The 24129-nt window shown below is 36.8% G+C and overlaps 1 protein-coding gene across 4 annotated transcripts in view; it reads left to right on the plus strand.

The window, feature by feature from the left end:
- fmnl2a (formin-like 2a) overlaps window positions 1–23850 on the plus strand; it is an 87689-nt gene extending 63839 nt beyond the window's left edge. Inside the window, exons 15-27 of one of the 4 annotated variants that reach the window (XM_082176058.1) lie at window positions 188–367; window positions 6288–6412; window positions 7385–7587; window positions 7796–8030; window positions 10740–10808; window positions 10885–10965; window positions 11302–11431; window positions 11599–11762; window positions 12294–12395; window positions 12530–12628; window positions 13504–13627; window positions 14982–15081; window positions 19741–23850. In XM_082176058.1, the coding sequence (XP_082032184.1) occupies window positions 188–367; window positions 6288–6412; window positions 7385–7587; window positions 7796–8030; window positions 10740–10808; window positions 10885–10965; window positions 11302–11431; window positions 11599–11762; window positions 12294–12395; window positions 12530–12628; window positions 13504–13627; window positions 14982–15058 (1589 nt within the window). In that variant the 3' untranslated portion in view covers window positions 15059–15081; window positions 19741–23850. Of the gene's footprint in view, window positions 1–187; window positions 368–6287; window positions 6413–7384; window positions 7588–7795; window positions 8031–10739; window positions 10809–10884; window positions 10966–11301; window positions 11432–11598; window positions 11763–12293; window positions 12396–12529; window positions 12629–13503; window positions 13628–14981; window positions 15082–17248; window positions 17343–19740 lie in introns of those variants that run through there. The other 3 variants (XM_082176057.1, XM_082176059.1, XM_082176056.1) reach the window with 3 other exon arrangements.
- The last annotated feature ends 279 nt before the right edge of the window (window positions 23851–24129 follow it).

Consider the following 24129-nt stretch of genomic DNA (forward strand, 5'->3'; position numbering starts at 1 on the left):
CTACATCCCTTAAAATGTAGAAATCCTATTCAATACCTAAACTTAACTACCGTACTAACTATTGATAAGCAGTGATTAGAAGTTTACTGAGGCAAAAGTCGTAGATAATAGTGAGAAATGGACCCTAATCTGAAGTATGACCGGAAAATTGAACATATTTTCTCCCTCTTCCTCTTATCTTTTCAAGTACTAAACGGTCTATCTGCTGCTCCAGCACCAGCACCCCCTCCTCCACCTCCTCCTCCTCCTCCTCCTCTTCCAGGTCCTGGTATGGATATATCTGCCCCTATGCCTCCTCCACCCCCCATGGCCCCTCCACTTCCAGGCTGTGGATCACCAACCGTCATCATGAACTCAGGACTGGCAGGTAACAGAACCTGCTCGACACTAAAGACAAAACCATAACAATCATATGCATGCTCAAAGTATGATACAGTATTGCAGAGACATCACACATGAACAAAAAACTCAGTGATTTCGACCCAGATACGCCTCACACCGCTTAAGAATGTGGAAGTTAGCATTAGTTTGTGTTTAAAGTTCATGCGTCAGTTCAGAATGGCTTTGGATCTCTGGTGCCGCTATAACCCTGTCTACTCTCTGAGACGAACGATAACAATCACCACAGATCAAACTGTTTATTTAGTTTCCTGTAACGGGTTTAATGTCTGAACACGCTCAAGAATCACTTCTATTCTGCTGAAGTCTTGAGTCATAATATCAGCTCTTTGATTTTACATAAGATCAGTGTCTTTCAATTTTAGTACATTGAGTTTAGTTGACATACGGTGGTAGTATTTTTCACCATGTAATTGATTGAGAATTTGAGTAAGAATGCATTATTATTATGCAAGTACACGACATTGGAAATGTGGTCATAAAAGACTTTTGGATAATTCATATGATTTCTTGATGTTTCAAAATGCTCAAGACACTACAGTTCACAAGTTTAGGGTTGGAAAGATTTTTGAAAAAGTATTTTATGTTTATCAAAGGCTGCATCTGTTTGATCAAAAATACAGTAAAAACAGTAATGTTGAGAAATATTATTTTAATTTAAAATAACTATTTTCTATTTAAATATGTTTTAAAATGTGATTTGTTTCTGTAATGGCAAGGCAAAATTTTCAGCATCATTATTCCAGTCTTCAGTGTCATGAAACGCACAATATTTTACATAGTAAAAAACCTTATTGACAACGGATTAAGGCTTTATTATCTTTTTCATTCAATCTTCTCTTGTCTTTTTTTAATTAATATTACTAAAAAGTCTCCCAGGTTTGCTTCAATCCACGGTTTGTTGGTGTGGAACCTCTCTCTTGATCTTTATCATTCCTTATAAAACAATGCAGTTCTTTAGGCATTTCTGTGGAAATGCAGGATATAGGAAAATAACGCAAACAGATCTTTGGAATCAGAGGTTGTGTTTTGTCTGCTCTTAACCACCTCTTTCTCTCTGCCTATTTCTGCTCTACCTGTTGTGCCGCCATAGAGGGACCCATCAAACTGTACTGTAGGTTTGCTGTGTCGTGTTGTGTGTGCTTAGTCGTGTGTGTGTGTGTGTGTGTGTGTGTGTGGTCATGGTATTTTAGTCTCTAAGACAACACACTCAGTTCCTCTGTAATCTTGATCTGACAACGACTCTGAAGCTGTATTGCTGGTTGTTCCTCTTGAAACTGGGCATGAAATTGGACACTGTGTTGCAGAACTTTTCCTTACTGTTTAAAAACCAGAGAGGAACATTCTTTATACCACGCTTACAGAGTTCAGCAAATAACAGGACTCTAATGCCAGCCTGTGAGACCACATGTTCCATGAGATGTAAGCTCTTATTTCTCTGACAAAATCTCTGTTTCCAGAGCTCAGGCCATGGACCGCAACCTCATGGAAAACAAAAGTACAATTTACATCGACATCAGATCTACAGATCTATTGGCCATTGAGAATTGTAAATCTAGTAAACACAGATGCTTCTAGCGGTCAAAGAGCAATTTCACTTAGAACACAACTCTGTAGTGCGCAATACAAATATGTTTTGCCTTCTCAGCATTGCCACCACAGAGTAAGTGTTCTTCTATGGTTTTGTCGGGACTCTGTAGGGCTGCATGATATGATATATCAAAATATTGTCAAAATCGTGATATGACTTAGTGCAATTATTACATCACGAAGGCTGCGATATATTTCATACTTAAATAAGTATATACACTGCGTGTTTCAGAGGTCAAGTGTCATCTACATGTGCTAAGCTCATGATCTGGAGTTTAGAGTGTCTCAGAGCAGATCTGTTCAGTAAATGCTGCTCCACACGAACTCAATCTCTGAATGTGTTGTAAGTTCCGGTCGCTTAGAACATGCATTTGAAAACGCAATGTGTGTCAGTGCCTCACATTTCACCAGATTTGGAAAGAGAAGTGATTATAAACCTATAAAAAGGAAAATGGATCCCAGCAATTTTCCGCCAAAATAAAAGCTTAATGGTTTAATATTTGAAAATGAATATATATTAGTATTATATATATATACTCTCAATTTATAGTTGTACTATACAAATATTAATATTGTTTTATTAAATATTCATTTTTTATTAAATAATATTTTACAGTACAATGGGTCAAAACAGTAGGAATGTGGCAAGTGCAATAATTCAAGTGCAACTGTCCATTTTTTGGTTACTGAAAGAGTTTTGAGTTGGTTCTTGTAATGAATATAGCCAAATAATGTTTTTTATTTCTTCAATTATTTTTATTTTCTATATAGATGCATTCTAGAATCTACAATGATTCATCATTTTCAAATTAAGTTACTCAAGGTATCTGCTGAAAAACAAAATATCGCAATGTCACTTTTTAATATTATTTTCCTAATATTTTCCTATTGTTATGGTGGAACAACTGTCTGAAGAAAATCTTGCTGAGCTAGCTAGTTAGTTTAATTGTCATTTATACTTGGTTAGTTACTTGATTGATAACATCCTGTGTAGAGGTAGGCCTACTAAAAACATTTAACTGTGATTCTATCACCCCCTTGAGGACTGAATCTTGTTACTGCACAGTGACACAAAAGCTCTTAAAGGGATAGTTCACTTTGAAATTCATTTTTGGTATGTTTTAGCTTACCTCAAGGGCATCCAAGATGTAGGTGTCTTTTTTTCCGCAGTAGTTTCAATTTTGATATTTTTAGGTCAAACCGTTCTTGTCTGTCAGTCATATAATGCAGGTCGATGGTCACGGTCTCAAAACACAAGCACAGAGTCCAAATTAAAACAATTCCCTGTCGTCCAAATTAAACAATTCCCCATCGTAAGTACACATTGATGGCCTAAGACACGAAACGAGCGGTTTGTGTGAGAAAACGAACAGTATTTATATCGTTTTTACCTCTTATACGCAGACATGTCCGAGTGATCTGAACTGACGTGTACGCAGACTGGTGCATAGATATATACACTAGATGTCGCCTTAAAGACATTCGTTCCAATGAACTGCCGTAGACAAGGCGACATCTAGTGTGTATATATCTATGCACCAGTCTGCGTACACGTCAGATCAGAGCACTTCGACATGGCTGCGTATAAGTGGTAAAAACGATATAAATACTGTTCGTTTTCTCACACAAACCGCTCGTTTCGTGTCTTAGGCCATCAATGTGTACTTACGATGGGGAATTGTTTAATTTGGACGACGGGGAATTGTTTTAATTTGGACTCTGTGCTTGTGTTTTGAGACCGTGACCATAGACCTGCATTATGACTGACAGACAAGAACGGTTTGACCTAAAAATATCAAAATTGAAACTACTGCGGAAAAAAAGACACCTACATCTTGGATGCCCTTGAGGTAAGCTAAAACATACCAAAAATTAATTTCAAAGTGAACTATCCCTTTAAGTATGGAAAGCATTCACATATGTTTTTACACAATTCTGTTGAATATATTTCTCACTTTAATTCATACTTAAAAATGTCTAAAAATCTGTGTATGTCATGCAATTGACATAAAAAAAAAAAATTAAAAAAAAAACGCAAGCTTTTTTCAAAACTAACTTAACTTTTCTTAGGCATTTTTGCAATGACTTTAAATCAACTGGTTTTAAATGACCATATAAAAAAAAAAAAAGATGTATATCATCTATATACATCAGAATTAAATGGATGTGCATCATAAAGCAGTAAGACTAAAAATGCCATGTCCGCTGTGTGAGTACGTGTTTGATTGTGTTGTGTTTGCATGTTGAAACAGTGTGCCGTGCCGTTACAGGTGACTGATCGTCAGATAAGACGATAGTTGCGTAAATTCAGGAATGTTTTATACATGCTGTGACTTTTTCTCCTTTCTGCTCGGCCTAATATCACACCATCATATTTCCCATAACCCTCATCTGGACTGGACACTCTATTCACTCCCCCTTTGTCACCTTTGATCAGAGATCAATATCGCTGGATCTTAATTTAGCCATATTCAAGCATGTTGTAATCTGCGTTTGCTGTGTCTGAGTCAGATTCAGTCATTAACTGGATCATTCTGGAAGTTTTTATGAAGTACCTGTATAAACAAAGGAAACCCAACTCTTGACTCATTGTCATACTAAGACGCTGTTTGAGTCACATCCTCATGGTGTAAACCCCAAAACAGCCCTGAACATCTGTCAATGTCTCATTTCCTAAACACACAGGACAATGTTATTGCTCAGAGATGCAGTTTTCAGTCAGGTTTCATTTAATTGCCTCACGTTTCTCTGAATGTATTAAGAGAAATCTAAATAGACACAAATAAAATGACATAGTTGACATACTAAGAGTATAGACCTATGAAATGAATATCTCAGATCATTCTCTTAGAGAGATTTGATATCTTGACACATCTGAGCACAGTTTGAGACATTGTTGAGATCTCTTTTGAATCTTTAGAGGAGACACATTGCTGATATATTTTTCTCAGGAGAAACATCTGAGAAGCCTCTGACTTCATGAGATCTCATTTGAAATGTATCTTTCCTGTGGGAGTCAGTGATTCTGTCTCTCAGGATCATAAAATGGGCTCATCTGTGATTTAGAATCAGAATATCTTGTCAATGTGATGATATTCATCAGGATACAGTGGGTATTTAAAGTCTACACACCCTTATTAAAACTGCAGCTTTTTTTGAAATGTATGATATGCATTACATTATTACAACTCAATGAACTGGATTGAGTTAGATGATGGCACTATTGTCTTCTGTAGAGCTGCTTTATAGCGGAACCAACTTTGTTTCATAATGGACCCTTTTCACAGACTGTGATGATGCGTTTAATGATCATCAACATCATAAATCCTGCAAAGTTCTTTCTATATATATTTTATATTTACATTAATAAAATTATACTTTGTATTATATTAGTTTACCCATAATTTACCCAACTATGACAACTTCCGCTACTGAGAAACCCAGAAATGTGAAAATGGTCCATTGATGAATTTTGTAAGTTCGACACTAATGAATTGAATCAAACTGAACTGGCTTGAGCTGAATAATGACACTATTGTCTTTTGTAGAGCTACTTTACAGCAGAATTTGAATTTGTCTCATGCTTTATGAAGTTTACATCGATTCTGTTATTTTCCTTTTACTGTGAAGCTGCTTTGAAACAATCAGCATTTTATGTGCTATATAAAAAAGAATGAAAATTATGTAAAATGAATGAAAGTAAAATCATGTCAATATAATAATGTAATATTGAAACCAACAAAATTCATACAATAAGGGATAATTCACCTCAAAAGGAAAATTCTGTCATCATTGACTCACCCTTAAGTTGCTCCAAACCTGTATGATTTTCTTTCTTCTGCTGAACACAAAATAAGATATTGTCAAGAATGTGGTTAACCAAACAGTTGACGGTAGCCATTGACTTCCATACTGTGGAAAAAAAATACTATCCCTTTAAAAGTTTCTATTTGTTTTCTGCATGAATTTTGTTGGTTTCAATATTACATTATTATATTACAAGGTGGAAAATTATCTAACATCATTTTACTTTGATTTCAGAAAGCTGCAATTTTAACAGGAGTGTGTAGACTTTTTATGCCAACTCTATGAGAGACTAGAGCTCTTTTTTTGAGCCTGAGATTGTAGATACATACAATACAAGTGTCTCATGTTCACACATTTCCCCCTCATAAACCCGTCCTATCTGTGCCTGCTATTCACAAACCTGCTCCACATCACTCAGTAGATCAGACTGCATGTTTTGTGTTTGAGTGATTTGCATGATTGTGACATGTTCTTTCTGTCATGTTGTGTAGCTGTGAAGATTAAGAAGCCCATCAAGACTAAGTTCCGTATGCCAGTGTTTAATTGGGTGGCGCTGAAACCCAATCAGATCAACGGCACTGTGTTCAACGAGATCGATGACGAAAGAATACTTGAGGTGAGACGGACACAGTTATGAAAACTTTGAAAAAAAAGTTTTGAAACTGGGTAAAAACATTTGAAAACCATTTGTTTAGTTACATACATAAAAAAGCACAAATGCATCAGCTAAATTTCGTCTGTTTTTACACACACACAAAAAAATTATTCAATACAAAATACAAACTTATAATTCAATATTATAATTATAATTAATAGAAACATCATAATATTAATATAACATAATCTGGAGGGTAATACTTTCTGTAATGTAAATATATTTTTCATTATGAAGGCATAGTGCATTAATTTAATAATTCATGCATAATTGCATTATAATAATTAGAGTATAATCTATTATCATGATCAACATCCAGTTTTGTATTATATCTTGTAATAAATAATGTTCTTTACAAGAGTAACTATGAATTCTTATAATGTATTGCAGCTAAGGTTACAATCATGAAAATGAAGCATTACCACGTGTACTCTGATGCATAACATATATCTTAAATGCATTTTTATACTCTACCATTCAAAAGTTTGGGGTCAGTAAGGTGTATTATTAGAATATTAGAAGCATTTATGAAGGATCTTGTGAAAATACAGCTTTATGTCAGTCACAAGAATACAATTACATTTTAAATTATATATTCAAATAAAAAAGTCATTTTGAATTGTTTTTTTTTCACAATATTCCCGTTTTTACTGAATTATTAATCAAATAAATAAGAGACTTCTTTCAAAAACATTAAACCCCAAACTTTTGACAATAGAGGATTCAAGTGCATTACATATACTGGATCAGTACAGATGTTTTAATACACACATTATTAGACTGTCCATTTTACGATTTGATTTTCTCTATATACTGAATTGTTGTTGTATGTTGATTTGCATTAGGATTCCAGACTGGCTGGTATCACTTTACAGTATCAGATATACAGATCAGGATTTAATGGTCAATGGTGACTGTGTTTCTTCTGTTCAGGATCTGAATGTGGATGAGTTTGAGGAGATGTTTAAGACGAAAGCACAGGGTCCAGCCATAGACCTCACCTCCAGCAAACAGAAGACCTCTCAGAAAGGACCAAATAAAATCTTGCTGCTGGACTCCAACAGGGCTAAAAACCTGGCCATCACCCTCAAAAAAGTGGGCAAGACATCAGAGGAGATCTGCAGAGCCATCCAAGTGTAAGTCACAGCCGACGTACACTACACATGATCACCAACATCTCTTTATTAGCGCCCTAGAAATAGTTTAGAATATTTCTTCATTCTTTATCATGGTTAACTATAAAATTGTATGGTGGACTCCAAACAGCAGCTTCTGGAGGTAATCCGATTGATAAGGATAATGCTTTGATATGTGTGTGTGTGTGTGTGTGTGTGTGTGTGTAAGGTTTGACCTGCGGACGTTGCCGGTGGATTTCGTGGAGTGTTTGATGAGGTTCATTCCAACGGAAGCGGAGCTGAAAGTTCTGCGTCAGTACGAGAAGGAACGCAAACCTCTGGAGAACCTGACAGATGAGGATCGCTTCATGATCCAGTTCAGCAAGATCGAGCGTCTCATGCAGAAGATGACCATCATGGCATTCCTGGGGAATTTCACCGAGAGCGTTCAGATGCTCACTCCGGTAAATAACACGAACCCCGAGCTGCTTTACCACACTGACAGCACGTTTGGTCAAGAATTATGCAGGATTTTTCCAGTATTCGTTTCAAATCACCCAAGCAAATTTAGATGACTAATCTAGACACGCCTGTGGATCTCCTCCAAAATGTCAGATTCCCTTTCCCTCTCATGGTCCCTTGAATTCTTTCATATGCCTTTTTTTTGCATGATGCTTTCCATGAAGAGAGTGCAAAATAGGGTTTAAAGCTCAAGTTTTTTAAGGTAAAAGAACTTAGAATATTATGTGAGCTGTTTTATTTTATGGTTATTTTACTTTGCAGTCAACACTGCAGTGAATAAAATCTAAAAAAGTTAAATGAGACATACTTGCGCCATTCTGTCGTGCATATGATATCACTTTAGATGTTTCACAATTTTTGGAAACACTTAACAATAAGGTCCCACCAGATAATGTTAGGTAATGCATTGCATAGTTACTGGATAACAATGAGCTATACATTTGTTACAGTATTTATTCATCTTTGTTAACATTAGTTACAAATACAAATACAACTGTTCATTGTTGGTTCATTTTAGTTCAGGTCCATTCAATTATATTAACAGGTACAACTTTTGATTTTAATAATGTATTAGTTAAAATGAACATTAACTAAGATTATTAAATGCTTTAGAAGTATTTTTATTGTTAGTTTATGTTAACGAATGTTGTTAACCTGTGTTGGGCAAAGTTACTTTTAAAAAGTATTGCGTTACAATATTGTGTTACCCCCTAAAAAAGCAACTAATTGTTTTAATAACTTTTTAGGTAACTTTTAGTTATGTTACTTTTGCGTTACTTTTTCTCACCTGGACTGGGCTTGTTTGTTTGTTTTTTACAACAACAACAAGAAGTTATATTTTTGGCAAATTTAAAGGCCCCTTTACACCAAAAGTGAAATGAACTAGATGTACCGCATGGCGGTACAAAATATGACCGCCGCTCAGGCCTGCACTGGCTTTCCACAAAAATAAATGACGTGGAGCAATTTGGCTGTATTGCGTGTTTATGTATATACCTAAAAAAAGTAGTAGTATGTGCATGTCTGTCTGTGTGTGTGTGTATGTGTGTGTGTGTTTGTGTATGTGTGTGTCTGTGTGTGTGTGTGTGTGTGTGTGTGTGTGTCTGTGCGTGTATGTATGCGTGCGTACATGTGTGTGCGCGTGTGTGTTTGTGTGTGTGTGTCTGTGCATGTGGATTTGTATGTGTGTGTATGGGTGTGTGTCTGTGCGTGTGGATGTCAGTGTGTGTGCATGCTTGCGTTTGTTTGTATTCCTGCATGTGTGTGTGTGACAGTATCATCCTAAACCAGCAACCCTTCGCTCAACACCACCATCTACAGGCCGATGAGTGTACAGTCACTAAATGTGCACATAAATGAATTTATTTTAAACCCCCCCATGGATGAAATTCTACAAAACTTAGCATACCCCCAGAGGATGTCAAGTTAATCATACACATGAAATATGGTGCAGTTCTGAACATCTCAACTGAAGATAGGGGCGATTAAAGCAGAATAATATTGCATTTTCATTTTTTATGGGAGGGGCGCAAATCACAAATGAGTGATTATGGGCTAGGTTGATGTGGGCCCTTAAGACCAACATACCATAACAATTTCTTCATCCTCGGTGCCACGGTTCAGGTAGTTATTTAGGAAAAACTGAATTTTTGGGGTTTGGGGGGGCCCAGCGCGGGGGGGGAGTGGCCCCCGGGGAGCAAACGAAATTTTTCCGTAAAAGTCTAGTGGGGCTACATGCCCACCAAATTTCATGTTCCCCGGTGTTTCGGTGTCCCTGGTATCGTTGACAAAAAATTCAGTAGATGACCAAAAAAAAAAAAAAATAATAATTTGACAATCCCTATATGACCGCTTTCGCTAGCTACGCTAGCGGCGGTCATAATAATCCTCAGGCTGATGGAAACGCAAATTACCTCCTGTTCAGTAGAGGGCGCCGCTCAAACAAACCTTTCAGCTGCTGTCATTCTGAATCACTGCAGGAGAAGAAAGTTCAACACTCTTACTTCAGCAATAAAAAACAAAAAAATCAACACAAATGTGATGTTGATCTGTAGTCATTTTTGCTTATTAATATGGTTGAATTGGATCAAAAGTCAGCAGCAAAGACGTTGGTTAATAAAGTGAGATTAAATACATAAAGTATATCTGTGTTATTTAACATATTTAATTATTGCAGGTTTGCATAATATTCTGAGTTTGCATTTGATTGTTTATATTCATTTTGAGGAATACTCAATCTGTTGAGATGAGTAAATACATGCTCACATTTAGAACTACAATAAACATTATGTTCACACAGCACACACAGCGCCTCTGCACTTATGATGCCTTCACATGCTATCAGAATTATCCTAAATACTAGTTCCCTAATTTAAAAATTGGACATGAATGCCCTCTCAAGTCAAAATTTTAATGTGATGAGCTCGTAGAAAATTTCTGATTTTCCAGCATTACTCCTGTTTTTTCTCAACAGTCTGTCAGTCTGAAAAAAGTAAAATGATTACGTAACTCACATTACTTGTAATGCATTACACCCCAAAAAAACTGTTAACTTTTTGTTTTGTTTTTTATTCTAGCATGAAAAGTAGCTAGTTTTAATGACCATATATATAATTATGGGCCCTTTTTGTGTTTTGCTTTTGTCTCAACAGCAACTTCATGCCGTTATTGCAGCATCTGTCTCTATTAAGTCCTCTCAAAAACTCAAGAAGATTCTGGAAGTAAGAGTTTCACTTCTGTCTTGATTCATTTTTCTCCACAGCGAGTGTCTTTATTGAGCGTGTATTTCTCTCTCAGATCATCCTGGCTCTGGGGAACTACATGAACAGCAGTAAAAGAGGAGCGGTATACGGCTTCAAACTGCAGAGCTTAGACCTGGTACATTTTACATGCTCACTGTTTTTTTTAACTCAGATGTTGGTTATCATATGTTAAATCCTTATGATTTATGAATGGACAACAAAGCACCTGTCATTTTACAATCGTAATTGTTATTTAAGCATGCAGATTGTGAAATTACATTAAAACCACTATGATAGATTTTGACCTTTATCTATAATTCTGTTAGACTGTCAATGTTTTTTATGACAACAAAATGCACGTATATGAAACTATAAGTATAAAAAAACATTCAAATATTGTCTTCATCTGTGATTTAAATCATAAACTTGAGGGTTTAAATGTTCTGAGGGTTTTCATGTTTTCTTTTTCCAGTTGTTAGACACTAAATCAACAGATCGCAAGGTCACTCTTCTGCACTATATAGCAAATGTAGTGAAGGAAAAATACCAGCAGGTGTCGCTCTTCTATAATGACCTGAACTATGTGGAGAAAGCAGCTGCAGGTATGAAACATGTCATATGGAAATTTGATTGTTTACAATAAACAGGGCAGATCGTATTTGCCTGCACGTCAAATTTTGACACAACATGTTTTGTACCATGTCCAAATGATCTGAAGGAAATTGAGAGAAAATTGAGAAAAAGTGAATTGTCTCTGTGTATTCCTCAGTGTCTCTAGAGAATGTCTTGTTAGACGTGAAGGAGATGCAGAGAGGGATGGATCTGACCAGGAGAGAGTACAGCATGCACGGCCACAACACGATGCTCAAAGACTTCATACAGCAGAATGAGAATAAACTCAAAAAACTTCAGGATGATGCCAAGATCGCTCAGGTGCCACTAACACTGAGCACACACATGACCCGAAATTTATCAGACTCTCATTTAAAAAGCTCATATCGTGAGGATTCACGTTTTCTTTATCTTTTGAAATTAAACAGTTTGTTGTATGAAGAAATCATACTATAACTTTCAGAACCCAACATTTCCTCCCCAGTCCAAATTATTGAAACTAAATGGCTTGTTTTAAACTAATCAAGGGTTAGTTTATTTAGGCTGCCCTGTTTATGGGCGTTAATAAATGTTTAGATATGAATAAAAGCCTCAATTAAATCTGTTCATCATATTAAGCAGTTGAGTCTCTTCATAAGACTTAAACTGCTTGATTCATATTGAGGGGAAATAACAAAATAATACAATCTGTATCTGATCCTTTGGGTTGGGATTATATCTTCATCAACATTGTTATTAAAAATGTAACATTTGAAGACTCATAACTAGCCAACATGTGATTCTGAATAACAGAGCTATTTTCTCTTGTTGTTGGTTATCTCGCTTATGTCTTTTCATATCTCAATCTCTCAGGATGCCTTTGATGAAGTGGTGAAATTCTTTGGAGAAAATTCCAAAACAACACCACCGTCTGTGTTTTTCCCAGTGTTTGTGCGCTTTGTGAGAGCATACCGGGTAAACCGACCAATCACAAAACACCTGTCTCACTTCATCCAATCACTTCCTCCAGTTGTATATAAACCGTACCTGCATTGATCACTCATGTAACATAACTTCCAAATGCCTGATGGGTATTTTCTCTTTATCAGCAAGCAGAGGAGGATAATGAACAGAGAAAAAGACATGAGCAGATGATGATGGAGAAGCTCATTGAGCAAGAAGCTATGATGGAGCAAGAGGATCAGAAGGTACGAATAGAATAAAGGGATAGAGTGTGTGTGTGTGTGTGTGTGTGTGTGTGTGTGTGTGTGTGCGTGTGTGCGTGCGTGCGTGCGTGTGTGTGTCAGGGAAGTGGAACTGTTGTTAGGGGGCAAAACTGGCCCCAGAATGAGCTAAATATGAAAGCTAAATCTCAATCCAGGGATGCCATCGTTTGGAATATTACATTTTAATAAAAAAAAAAATTTTTTTTATTAGTTTATAGTCTTTTAGTAGGGTTTAACCAAGGGGTATTTTTAGTGTATATAATTATAAAATAAAACACTTTACCAGTAACTTTATTAGGAACCTAAACGCAAACATGGTTCATGATAGTCCGCCCATCAGTAATCTAAATGATGTGAGAAAAATCAAAGACATTTTCATGGCCAGTAAGACATTTTATTTCAGTGCATTTTCTTATTCACCCATGATTGACAAAAAGTTCATTTTGGCCCGGGTGTGTGTGCGTTTACCTATATTTTGGGGACAAATTTATACCAAGAAGTGGTATAAACCTGACAAAACCTATTTTGGGGACAAGTTTATGGAATGTCCTCATTTCCTCATGAGGAAAATAGCTTATAAATCGCACTAAATTATGTTTGTTTTTTTAATGTAAAAATGCAGAAGATTTTCTGTGATGGGTAGGTTTAGGGTTATGGGAGAGCATATACAGTTTGTACAGTATAAAAATCATTATGTCCATGGAATGTCCCCATAAAACATGCAAACCCAGCATGTGGAAATGTTTGCAGATTAATTACAGTCTTTAATGACAGCATTAACTGTGACATGTTATTGTGTGTGTGTGTGTGTGTGTGTGTGTGTGTGTGTGTGTGTGTGTGTGTGTGTGTGTGTTCAGTCTCCCTCTCATAAGAATAAGCGTCAGCAGCAGGAGTTGATCGCAGAGCTGAGGAAGAAGCAGGTGAAGGACAGCAGACATGTGTATGAGGGTAAAGACGGAGCCATTGAGGACATTATCACAGGTAACACACAGTGTTCAGTTTTGGGGGTTCATCATCCCGTAACTGTTCTGCATGCAGCGAGCTTTAAAACATAAGAACTTTTGTAACGTGTTAGTTTGAGCCACTAACCAGCTCTCTGTGACTGGTGGAAAGCTTTACTGATCAATAACAATGTACTGAGCTGAATGTGTGCTGTTACTGCTTACAGCTCTGAGCTCGAGTGCGTCTACTAAACACTGTGTTTAGTGTAGTTTTAAAGGGGTCATATTATACTTTTTTATCATTTATTTTTTCCTTAGGTCCACTTGTCAAGTCAAATTTGCATAGTGCTTTTCACAATGCACAATACACAAACCAGCTTTACAGCTGGTCGATAATATAGTTTACGTATTGTAATACGTATAAATAATACCAGAAATCAAGCAGTTGAGATTTGTTATATACTGTAGTACAGTATATATCGCTTATTCGTTTTACATGAGTATATGTATGTATGAGGATAAAGTTGCATATACTTATATATATATTCAGTTTCATCCAATTTTAAGAGCTGGGCAATTATGTAAGTTTACATTTTGCAACAACATAGTTGTAATGTTTCTGTTAATTTTATTTTGTTTAATTAGTTCAAATTATGCCTTAGTCTGTCGGTTGACTCAAAAGCCTCATTTTGCTTCATCTGCCGGACTTTTGATAGCCAGGGCTTTTGTCAAAACTACAAATCGAATTTCTGCATTTTTGTATTCCTGCCTACAGACATTCAGAATTGAATTATGGGTGTTGAAGTTTTTGGCAAAAGGGAATTGTCTGCCGCATAGCAAGTTTTATCAAAAGCCCATCTGACCAGCGTTGAATTAGCCATTTAAACTGAAATATCTTTCAATCTAGAATAAAGATCATTGAGATGTTAAAATCATAGAGTGATCAGGTTTGAAAAGCACCTTTTTTTTGTTAGTTTTTTTTCTAAATACTAATACATTTTAATAAAAGCTCTCTTTTCATTGAGGATTATTCCAAAACAATAGTATTTGTTGGAAAATTAAAATTAAATTCAACGATATGACCCCTTTATGTTTCATTTAAATTTTAACCGTGAAAAAATCTGAAACTCTTTAATGGGCCAAATATTTAAGAAGATAATTATATTATGTAGCATAAATGTATTTTTTGTAATGTGTGTAATCCTCTTGACTGCTGCATTTCTGTTTTAGGCATGTATGTAATCCATATTGAAATAGTTTCAGCTTTATGTAATAGCTATTAGTACCATGTGATTATACTAGTGTGTGCTGTTGTGTGTAGAAAGTGCTAACATTGTGCTTGTTGCTCTGGCTTGTTTGTGTCGTGTTTGTGTGTGTGTTTCATCTGGACGCAGTGCTGAAGACTGCCCCCTTTACTGCGCGCACAGCCAAACGCAGCTCGCGTTACTTCAACGAGGAGCTCCACTTCTAAAGCTTAGACTCTCTCTCTCTCAGGTCGCTGGATAAAGCTGCTTTCTTTCATTCTCTCTCTGTGTGTGTGTGCGTGTGTGTGTGTGCACCCCTTCACGCTTCACAATCCTGGTTCTATTTCCCAGTGGGCCGGCGTATGGTTGTGATGGAATGGGCGTGTTCATTTTTTATTTCTTTTCTAACTAAACTCCTGCATGAAGGGGGGTTTGGGGAGGGAAGGATATTATGCCATCACAGATTTCTTTTGCACGGAGTGTCATAAATTCATATTCATCATTGTAACATAAATGTAATGAGAGGAAATATGATGTCACAAACAGCCAAACACACCACTCTGCACATTTCAATTGTTTGTGTGGCCTGTGTTGGTTTAAACTTCTGTGCCAGTTTTTCTCTGAGAAAAGCAAATACTATTGGTTTACTCAGAGTACTGTGGCGCCCTCTGCAGTTTAAATAGCAGAAAAGAGTCCGCAAATAAACTCTCATAGAAATCCCATATGGGTCATTCCAATTCCAATAACACACACACACACACACACACACACACACACACACACACACACACACACACACACACACACACACACACACACACACACACACACACACACACACACACACACACACACACACACACACACACACACACACACACACACACACACACACACACACACACACACACACACACACATTCATTTAGTTTAACTTGATAGTCTAAAAAACAAACTAAAATAAAAACTATGTAGGAAACAAAACAATTAAAACAAAAGCAATAACTAATTAAAATGTCAAAAACGGGACAGAATGACAAAAACTTTCAAATTAAAATATGAATACAACATTAAAAAAAACTTATTCAAAATATTACTGAACATAGGTTCATATTTTTAGAATATTATTATGTTTGTAACACTGGCATTTTGGACATGATTTGTGACATTATGTTTTGCTCATGTGTTCATTTGTCCATGTCATTGTGAGTATATATATATATATATATATATATATATATATATATATATATATATATATATAATGTCATTGATTTTTGGGGCCCATTTGCATTATGCTGTTTTCCTGCATTTTCTCACTCTTCCTCCATCTTATTCTGCTCTGGTGGGAAGTTCTGATGTCAGGGACCTCCTGTGTTTCACATGTGTTTAACTTGCTGCATGAAGCATGTTGAGATGGTTTCCTCTTCTAAGCATGTTTGGTTCATTTGCTTCACTGACTGTATGCATTTTCATGGGGTGTTTTTTGCGAGCCAAATATAATGTTGAATCTCACCAAAAAGGTCTAGAAATGTCATATTTTTTACCTAAAAAATCAAAATGAAACAAAAACGTAATATTAATAGTGAATCATGTTTTTAGCACAACAAAGTTTTTGTGTTGTATTTTCATGACAATTTATCATGTTTCCTTCATTTTCATTACAAAAAAGAAAAAAGAAAAAAAAAAGTGCTCAAAATGCTTCACAAAATCATTGCATTGGCATTGCGTTTACTTGTCATGAAAAGGTTAATATATTGGAAATATTAATGGTATTATATTTAGGCTTCCTCCTATGAAAGCTTGTTTCCGCCACTTTTTAATCTCACAATTCTGACTTTTTCCCTCACAATTGCGAGTTTACATTCAGAATTGCATGATATAAAGTCGCAATTGCAAGATGTAAACTCGCAATTGTTCGATAAAAAGTCGCAATTATCTGTTAAAATGTTTTATTCTGTGGCGGAAACAAGCTTCCATATCCTCCTCTTTATGCAAAATACACTTTTTATTATCATTATTATAATGAAATATGACTGGGATGACATATTTTCTTGAGATTCACCTTACCATTGCATTTAGTTTCCACCATGCACCATGCCTGCTTGAGCTTAACTTACTGTAAGTCCTGGCTTATAACAATGCACTTCTGGGAGGCTTGGCACATTTCTTTGGTTTCACTGTTTAAAAATGAGGTGACGACGCAGACGTCAGTTTTTGTTGTATCTGGACGCTGGAGCCATTGTGCAAAGCAGCTTGAGTCATAGAGTTCATTACTGCAGTATCAGCAGCGCTTCAGTAACACCCTACAGCGCCTGCCTTTGACCTTTCCTCTTTGAGCCCTGGGCAGCTTTTCTCGCTGTGTCCGGTCCACTCTGCTCCAATCTAACCTCCATTTTTGTTTCCTCTCCACTCAGCCTTAAAGAAGAATAATATTACTAAATTTCCCAATGTGCACTGGAGGGTAAGGAACTCTTCCAGTAGTACCCCACTGGATGCTACTCAGACCTGGCAAGCATCTCTCTTTATTATTATTTATCTTTCATTCTTCTCACTCCACTCTAGATCTTTTGACACTGAATACAAAAAGCCATCTTTTTGTGTTCTCTTTCTATCTGTCGTTCTATTTAACACACATCAGGCCTATTGAAGTCTGACCCTCAAGGGCCGAGTCTCCAGGTACTCACGTTCACCCGTTGAACTGATTTGATTTGAAAATGAGTTTGATTAGGTGATGCTGTGACCTGAGACACATAGACTCTGCCTCTGTCTCATGTTGAACTGACCCACACTTAGAGATAGTTCAGTCTTCATTAAAACCTTGAGTTGAGCTTCTGTAGTTGGTACACTGCCCCCAAAATAACACTTTAAAAAATGTCAGAATGTCATTGCATTAAATGTCAATACATTTATTGAAAGAAGATATTTCTCAACACAAAAAGTTATGGATATGACAATGTTAATGTGTTAGGAATTGGTGGAGCTTGGCTCTTTACAAAACACCGTTTTCAACGAAAACCATAAAACTTTTTATGCTTTTTGGCCGTTCATTTACACGACAACGGCGTTTTGGGTGCCTGAAAAGGCAAAGTTTTTAAAACGGGTTTCAAAGTGAAAGTTTTTTAAACGGTCTCCGTGTAAACAACAAAAACGCAAATCTCTGAAGATGATTACGTCATGCACATGCTTATTACGTGTTCAGTCTATAGTGTTTCATTGCCATCTAGTGGCCTGGCAGCAGAATACAGGTTTTTTTGTCGTTTTTGCAGATAACTCAAAGGAAAAACGTCTCCGTTTTAAGCATATCGTTGTCGTGTAAACGTACCCTAGATCTGCAGAGGTACTGTCCTGCAGAGTTTAGCTCCAACCCCAATCAAAACACACCTGAACCAGATAATCAAGGTGTTCAGGGTTACTTGACAATTTCGGGCTGGTGTGTTGGAGCAGGGTTGAAACTGATGGTAGCTCTCGAGGAGCAGGGTTGAGACCCTTGCCATAGCAGATCTAGACAGGTGGAGCTGGAGGATTTCAGAGGAACTCTGATAGCGCACTGGAGGACTAGCTTACAGCAAACAATGAACCAGACTATTTTAATGTTGAGGAAGCAATCTCATTGGCTGCTAAATCATCAGAGGCCGATCAGCTTGCGCATGCAGTAAATTGTGTGATTTCTAGCAGTTTGCATTTAAAGGACCTATCAGCCTGCGCTATCTAGAGCAGGGGTGTCAAACTCAGTTCCTGGAGGGCCACTGTCCTACAGAGTTTAGCACCAACTTTAATTAAACACACCTGAACCCGCTAATAAAGGTCTTCAGGATTAGTAGAAACTTCCAGGCAGGTGTTTTAGAGCTGGTTGGAGCTAAACTCTGCTGGACAGTGGCCCTGCAGGACCAAAGTTTGACACACGTGATCTAGAGCTTCATGACTGAACTATATATATTTACTGGTAAATAAAAAAGACATTTGAAGTATGTTTTGGCAAAAATAAAAACATTTGTACACTTACTTCCAGACAAACTGTCTGTCACTTTATCTGCTGGTTTCATAAATACTCCAGTAGACTGTCTTTAAAGTGAATCGTTGATTGTTCGAAAATACTGATTTATTCAGACACAGTATTTTGAGTTGCTCAGAGCAACGTTTGAACATGTTTTTGTTTAGTTTTGAGCTATTTTCATTGACGCAAGTAACTTTCAACATTGTGTCTAAAATGTAAGTTACCAATAATATATTTATTGTTTATTGATTCGTCGTGTACATTGCAGTCATGCTGTTGGTCTGAATTTCAGTCCAGTATATTATTTGATATTATAAGGGATGTTTTACAAGTATGGACCTTTACATTGCTGCATACTTCTAATTCTTTGCCACGCATTTTCATCCTTCATCCGTTGATAGTTAATATCACACCTGTGGTTCCTCTGCTAAGATGACTGTGTGAACCTGAGGAGAACTGACTTAAATTTATATATGCATATGGCAGATGCTTTAATCCAAAGCGAACACATTCGATCAGTCCTTGACATTCCTGGGAATACAACCCATGAACTACATGAATACTACACAGCCACTAAAAACTGATGAAAGAAATGAAGAAAAGTGAAGTTCCTGCAGCACAAGATGACACGCGTGTTTATATTCTGTTATATAATGCAGTGACATTCAGACTTTTTATGTGACTTGAGAGTTCAAATACGTTTTGTCCGTATCGTTCTGTCAGTGTTTTCCCAACAACCTTGTCAAAAACAAGTTAGTGTCAGTGTTTCCATTCCCATTCAATTCAGAATCTGAAATAAAGTTCTAGTACTTAATCCAGTAAAAACTCAAGCTGCTTTGCCCAGTTGACCGCATGTCCAGAAGATCTGAACTCAGTGACTGACATTGTTTTATTCTGTCCCTCCTGTATCAGATCTGAGAAACCAGCCTTACAGGCGCGCTGACGCCGTCAGGAGGAGCGTTCGAAGACGATTTGATGATCAGAATTTGCGGCCAATCAACAGTGCAGAGATGGTCATGTGACGAGGGCAAAGGGGATGTGATTGGATGGGCTGGAGGAGTGGAGGTGGAGCTAACTGCTCCTGAACAAAAGAATGAAGGACTGATGAAGATGACAGCAGCTCTGAAAGTCAAGTGCCTATATTTAACATCTGTCCCATCAGGTGTTGAATCATACATGTGTTTTAGTCATAGTCTTCTGTCTGTGATTTTTTTATATGACAAACAGTGTCTTTTATCTTATGGCGCTTAAACTGTAGATGGCAAGATCAGTGTTTTTCTCAAGAAAGTGTCAGAATGTAAAACTGTTCCAACACTTTATGTATCATGAACCTGTACAAAGGCCTCTTACATTCCAGTGCTTTCGCCTCAGATCAAAATCGACCAATCGTGTGTTCTCTGAATGACTAATCTATTAGTCGGTCTTAAAGAAGCCCTGCATAGGGTCCGTCAGACCCTGTTTTTATCGGGCTGTTCATATGGTGCACATTCTTGTGTTTAAAGAAAAAGAGGAGCCCAATAAGTTGGAATGCAGCTTGAGAAGCATTTTGAAAAATGTTAAATGCTGTACAAATTCATTGTTGATGGCTTGATATGCTGCATTATCTGTGACTCAACAGTCAAAGATAATAACAAGAACATTTCTCACAGAAGGTGGTTTGAAGTCCAGTAGTAAAGTATTTAAATGTGTTGTTGAATGCTATGAATTTGTTACACAAATGGTGCTGTAAAGGATGAATTTGGAGACATAGCCTCTGAAAGAGGGTTTTACCGTGCTGACAGAGCACTGGTAGACTGTTAGCGCACTAAAATCCTCTCAGAGAGGTTGCATCTCTTCATAGAGTCTTACAGGGATGAGCTGTTTTTGTAGGCCAAAACCAAGAAACGAGTTAGCATTTTAACGCTTCTGGTTCCATCACCCTCATGGAACTGTAAGACATGTTTTACATTTTACTCTACATGAAACATCAGTTTTAAAAAAACTTTTACTTGTCTTGAAAAAGACGGTTGATATGGCTAAATGGGACTGAAGAGTTTGTCAACGGCGAACAGGTAAACTCATTTACTCTCTAGTCCACATTGTACTTCTACTCATGCTCTTGCAAACTGTTCTAACTCAAACGTTCAGGGAAAATGTTTTTGAATAAAAACTGAAAGAGCTGATAGTCATGTTGACTATAGTGAAGTTTGTTTACGTTTAGTTTTTTTTTTACTTCTGGCAATCGTGTTTAGGCTTCAAAAGTAATTTGTGTAGATTATCATGATCCAAGAAACGTGAAAGAATCAAACTATTGTTGGTTACAGAGCTTATTTTCTGCAATAATACTAAAGTCAATGGAAAAATCCTGTTGGCTTTTTGTCAAGGGAACCGTGCTAACTTCTGGGGTTGGCCTACAAAAATACATCGTCACTGCAGCACCCTTTCATCCACTTCAAAGCACCACAACTAAAATAGATGATGGGCCTGTCCCAATACCCACTCTTGTGGTCTTGGCCACTTGATAGTGCGTGCATGCAACGGGAAGAAAGAGCACAAGACTGTCCCAGGTCAAAAGGCTCAGTGTCCTATACACACACTCCACACTATCTCCAAAACGTCGTTTTTTACCGAAGTTTATGTTCAGGAACTCACCAGAAATGTCAGGAAAAAAACATCCCATTGCAAGTTAAATTAATTCGATTTTACATAATTTGGTAGTAAAGCATATAATGTTTTGATCAATTTATTGATACAGATATGAGTGTGTGTATTTTGCACAACTGCTTTTTATCACCTAATTAGAAGCACCACAATAGTGTCACCTGTTACATATGAACTACAGAACAGACATTTAATAGTTTAACAGTGCAAAGTACTGGAAAAAGTGTGTCCCATCAAGTAATCAAAAGTTCTTCACGCCCACTTGAACACTTGGGCCAAATGCAGGAAATACGTAATTCAAGTAAATAAGTGGCAAGTGCAAAGGTCACATGTGTGGGTATTGGAACAGGCCCTTTAAAAATCTATATAAACATTGACTAGTCAGTCGTCTGTTGGACTGATCGACCACCCTGATCAGAAGAGTCGACCACAGTGATGGTGGGGTTACTGTGAGCTCAGGTGTGCAGATGGAGAGTTCAGTTAAGTAGGAGGAGGTGTCAGGAAAGGCTTTTTTAGAAAGGATTGATGTGAAAAAGGCAAATGTGAAATAGAAGCCAGAGGCTGCAGAACTCCAGCGCCTCACGTTCACAAGTCTGAATTAAAATGCTGCTCAAGCAATACTGCTTTTAGGCTTTGGTCCTTAAACTGAGGGTTGGTTAATGATATAAACCAAAGTGCAGAAGTGAAATTCAAGAACTTCATCAGCCTTTAAGAAAATTCTGGGAAGAGACTTCAGCATTTTCAGCAAGTTCATTTTATTGACTAATTACTGTTCCATGTTCTATACAGGTAAACTAACCAACTTGTCCCTCAGTTTGTAAAAACAAGCAGAAATCTTGTTTACAATAATGCATTTAAAAGGGCAGTTTATATGGGGCAAGACTTTCCACAAGAGTACATCTAAAAATAAAGTAAAACCTCAAGATTAACATTACACGCTAACTTGACTACCGTAATAGAATCAGTTACAATCTTAAAACCAATATTCTCCTACATCTAGCAATACACTTAAAAGAGCATCAGACAGTGTTCAAATCCTTCACTTGAGAACGGCGAGCGGCAAGAATGGCTTAGATTTCCAGATACCTGCAGTACTGCGACTCTCTGCCACACGGAAAAGTGCGTAGGCCTACGTCTGCTTAGACCTTGACATGGTGCTAAACACTTTCCCACATCAAAGACTGTTTTTAGATTTTAGCGTACATGTTCTGTTCAAATCTGTGCACACACACATTTTATAAATGAGGCCCCAGGGGTGTAAATCTCTGCTAAGTTTAGTTCCAACCACTCCAACACACATACCTGTACTTTTCAAAGTTGATGAGCTGGATCTGGTGCGTTTAATTAGGGTTATTCTAAACTCTGCAGGGCAGTGAGGTTTGCACCCCTGAAAATTTAAAGGTGTAATAAACCTTAAAGGTGTAATAAAAATATGAGCTTTACAGTACATCTGCTTTTAAACCCTATTACACTTGTCCCATAGAAGTGCATTATTGTAAATGGAATCTTGTTTTATTCACTGAGGGTTGAATATATTGTCTGTGGTAATCGACAGCTTACAGTTACTGTACATCCACATTGTTTTGAACAGAATATTCCTTAATACAGTTTAAGCACGTGCCACTTCTTGCTGCATTAAACTGTACGGCCACTGAGCACTACAGCAAACCTCTTTCCCTGCGGCACTCGTTCTTCACTACGCAAGATCAGGTTCCTTAGAGAATTCAGATGTTGTAACTGGACTTGCTTCTTGTTCTTGGTCAGATCATTGGAAATAAGGCCTGTTATATAAACTGAATTCTGTGTGGTTCAATAATGACCTGCACAACTGGAAATTCAAGTTTCTTGTGAAGTGTAATTCTATTTAAAAGCAAAAATAAAAAAATAAAATAAAAAAATGCATTTGTTAAATGTACAGATATTTTGCTACAAAATTGTTGAATCTTTTTAACTTTTTAATCTTCTAATATTGTACATATTGTTAAAAAAAAATCATTCTGTACTACAACATTGAATATTTTAACTTATAGTTTTCTCTTTTTTCCTGCATTTTATTTAATAAAACTGAAAACCTGAATCAGGCCTTTTAGACGTGGCAACAGCTCAGCGTTATGCTAAGAAACTAGATTGTCACTTCTAAACTAAAAACATAAGAAACCAGATGCAGTAGCAGTATGATAGCCACTATAGACTTCTGTCTCATCTCTCTGCATTTCATTCATAAAAACTGGATTAAACTGGCAAGAGTTTTTTTTTTTTTTTTTATCACTGTATCTTAGGCATTGTATGCTTATTGCAAAAAAAAAAAAAAAAAGAAGAAAAAAAAAAAGATCTGTTCTCAGATTTAAAATTAGATGATGTCCAATTAAACTATTTACACAATGCTGGTCTTCTGTGTTGTTCTTGAGAGTGTGAACATGTAGGACGATGCCCCCAAAAAGCTTGGATGTTCAGGCTGCACTGCAAAGATGGCAGATCATGTCAGTGTATCTTCATAGAAAGATATTAAGTCTTGAGGCCTGTTGCTCGAAGCCTGATTTTGTGGCTTCCAAAGCAAATTTAAGGAGTTTTTTTTTTTCAGCCTCGAAGTGTTGGATTGGTTATTACTTCTCATCACCATGGTAACTTCCACTACACTACTCTGGAGCCAGTTTAATTCTG

This window comes from Leuciscus leuciscus, assembly GCF_965113295.1.
Source record: "Leuciscus leuciscus genome assembly, chromosome: 7".
In the NCBI taxonomy this organism is placed as follows: domain Eukaryota; kingdom Metazoa; phylum Chordata; class Actinopteri; order Cypriniformes; family Leuciscidae; genus Leuciscus; species Leuciscus leuciscus.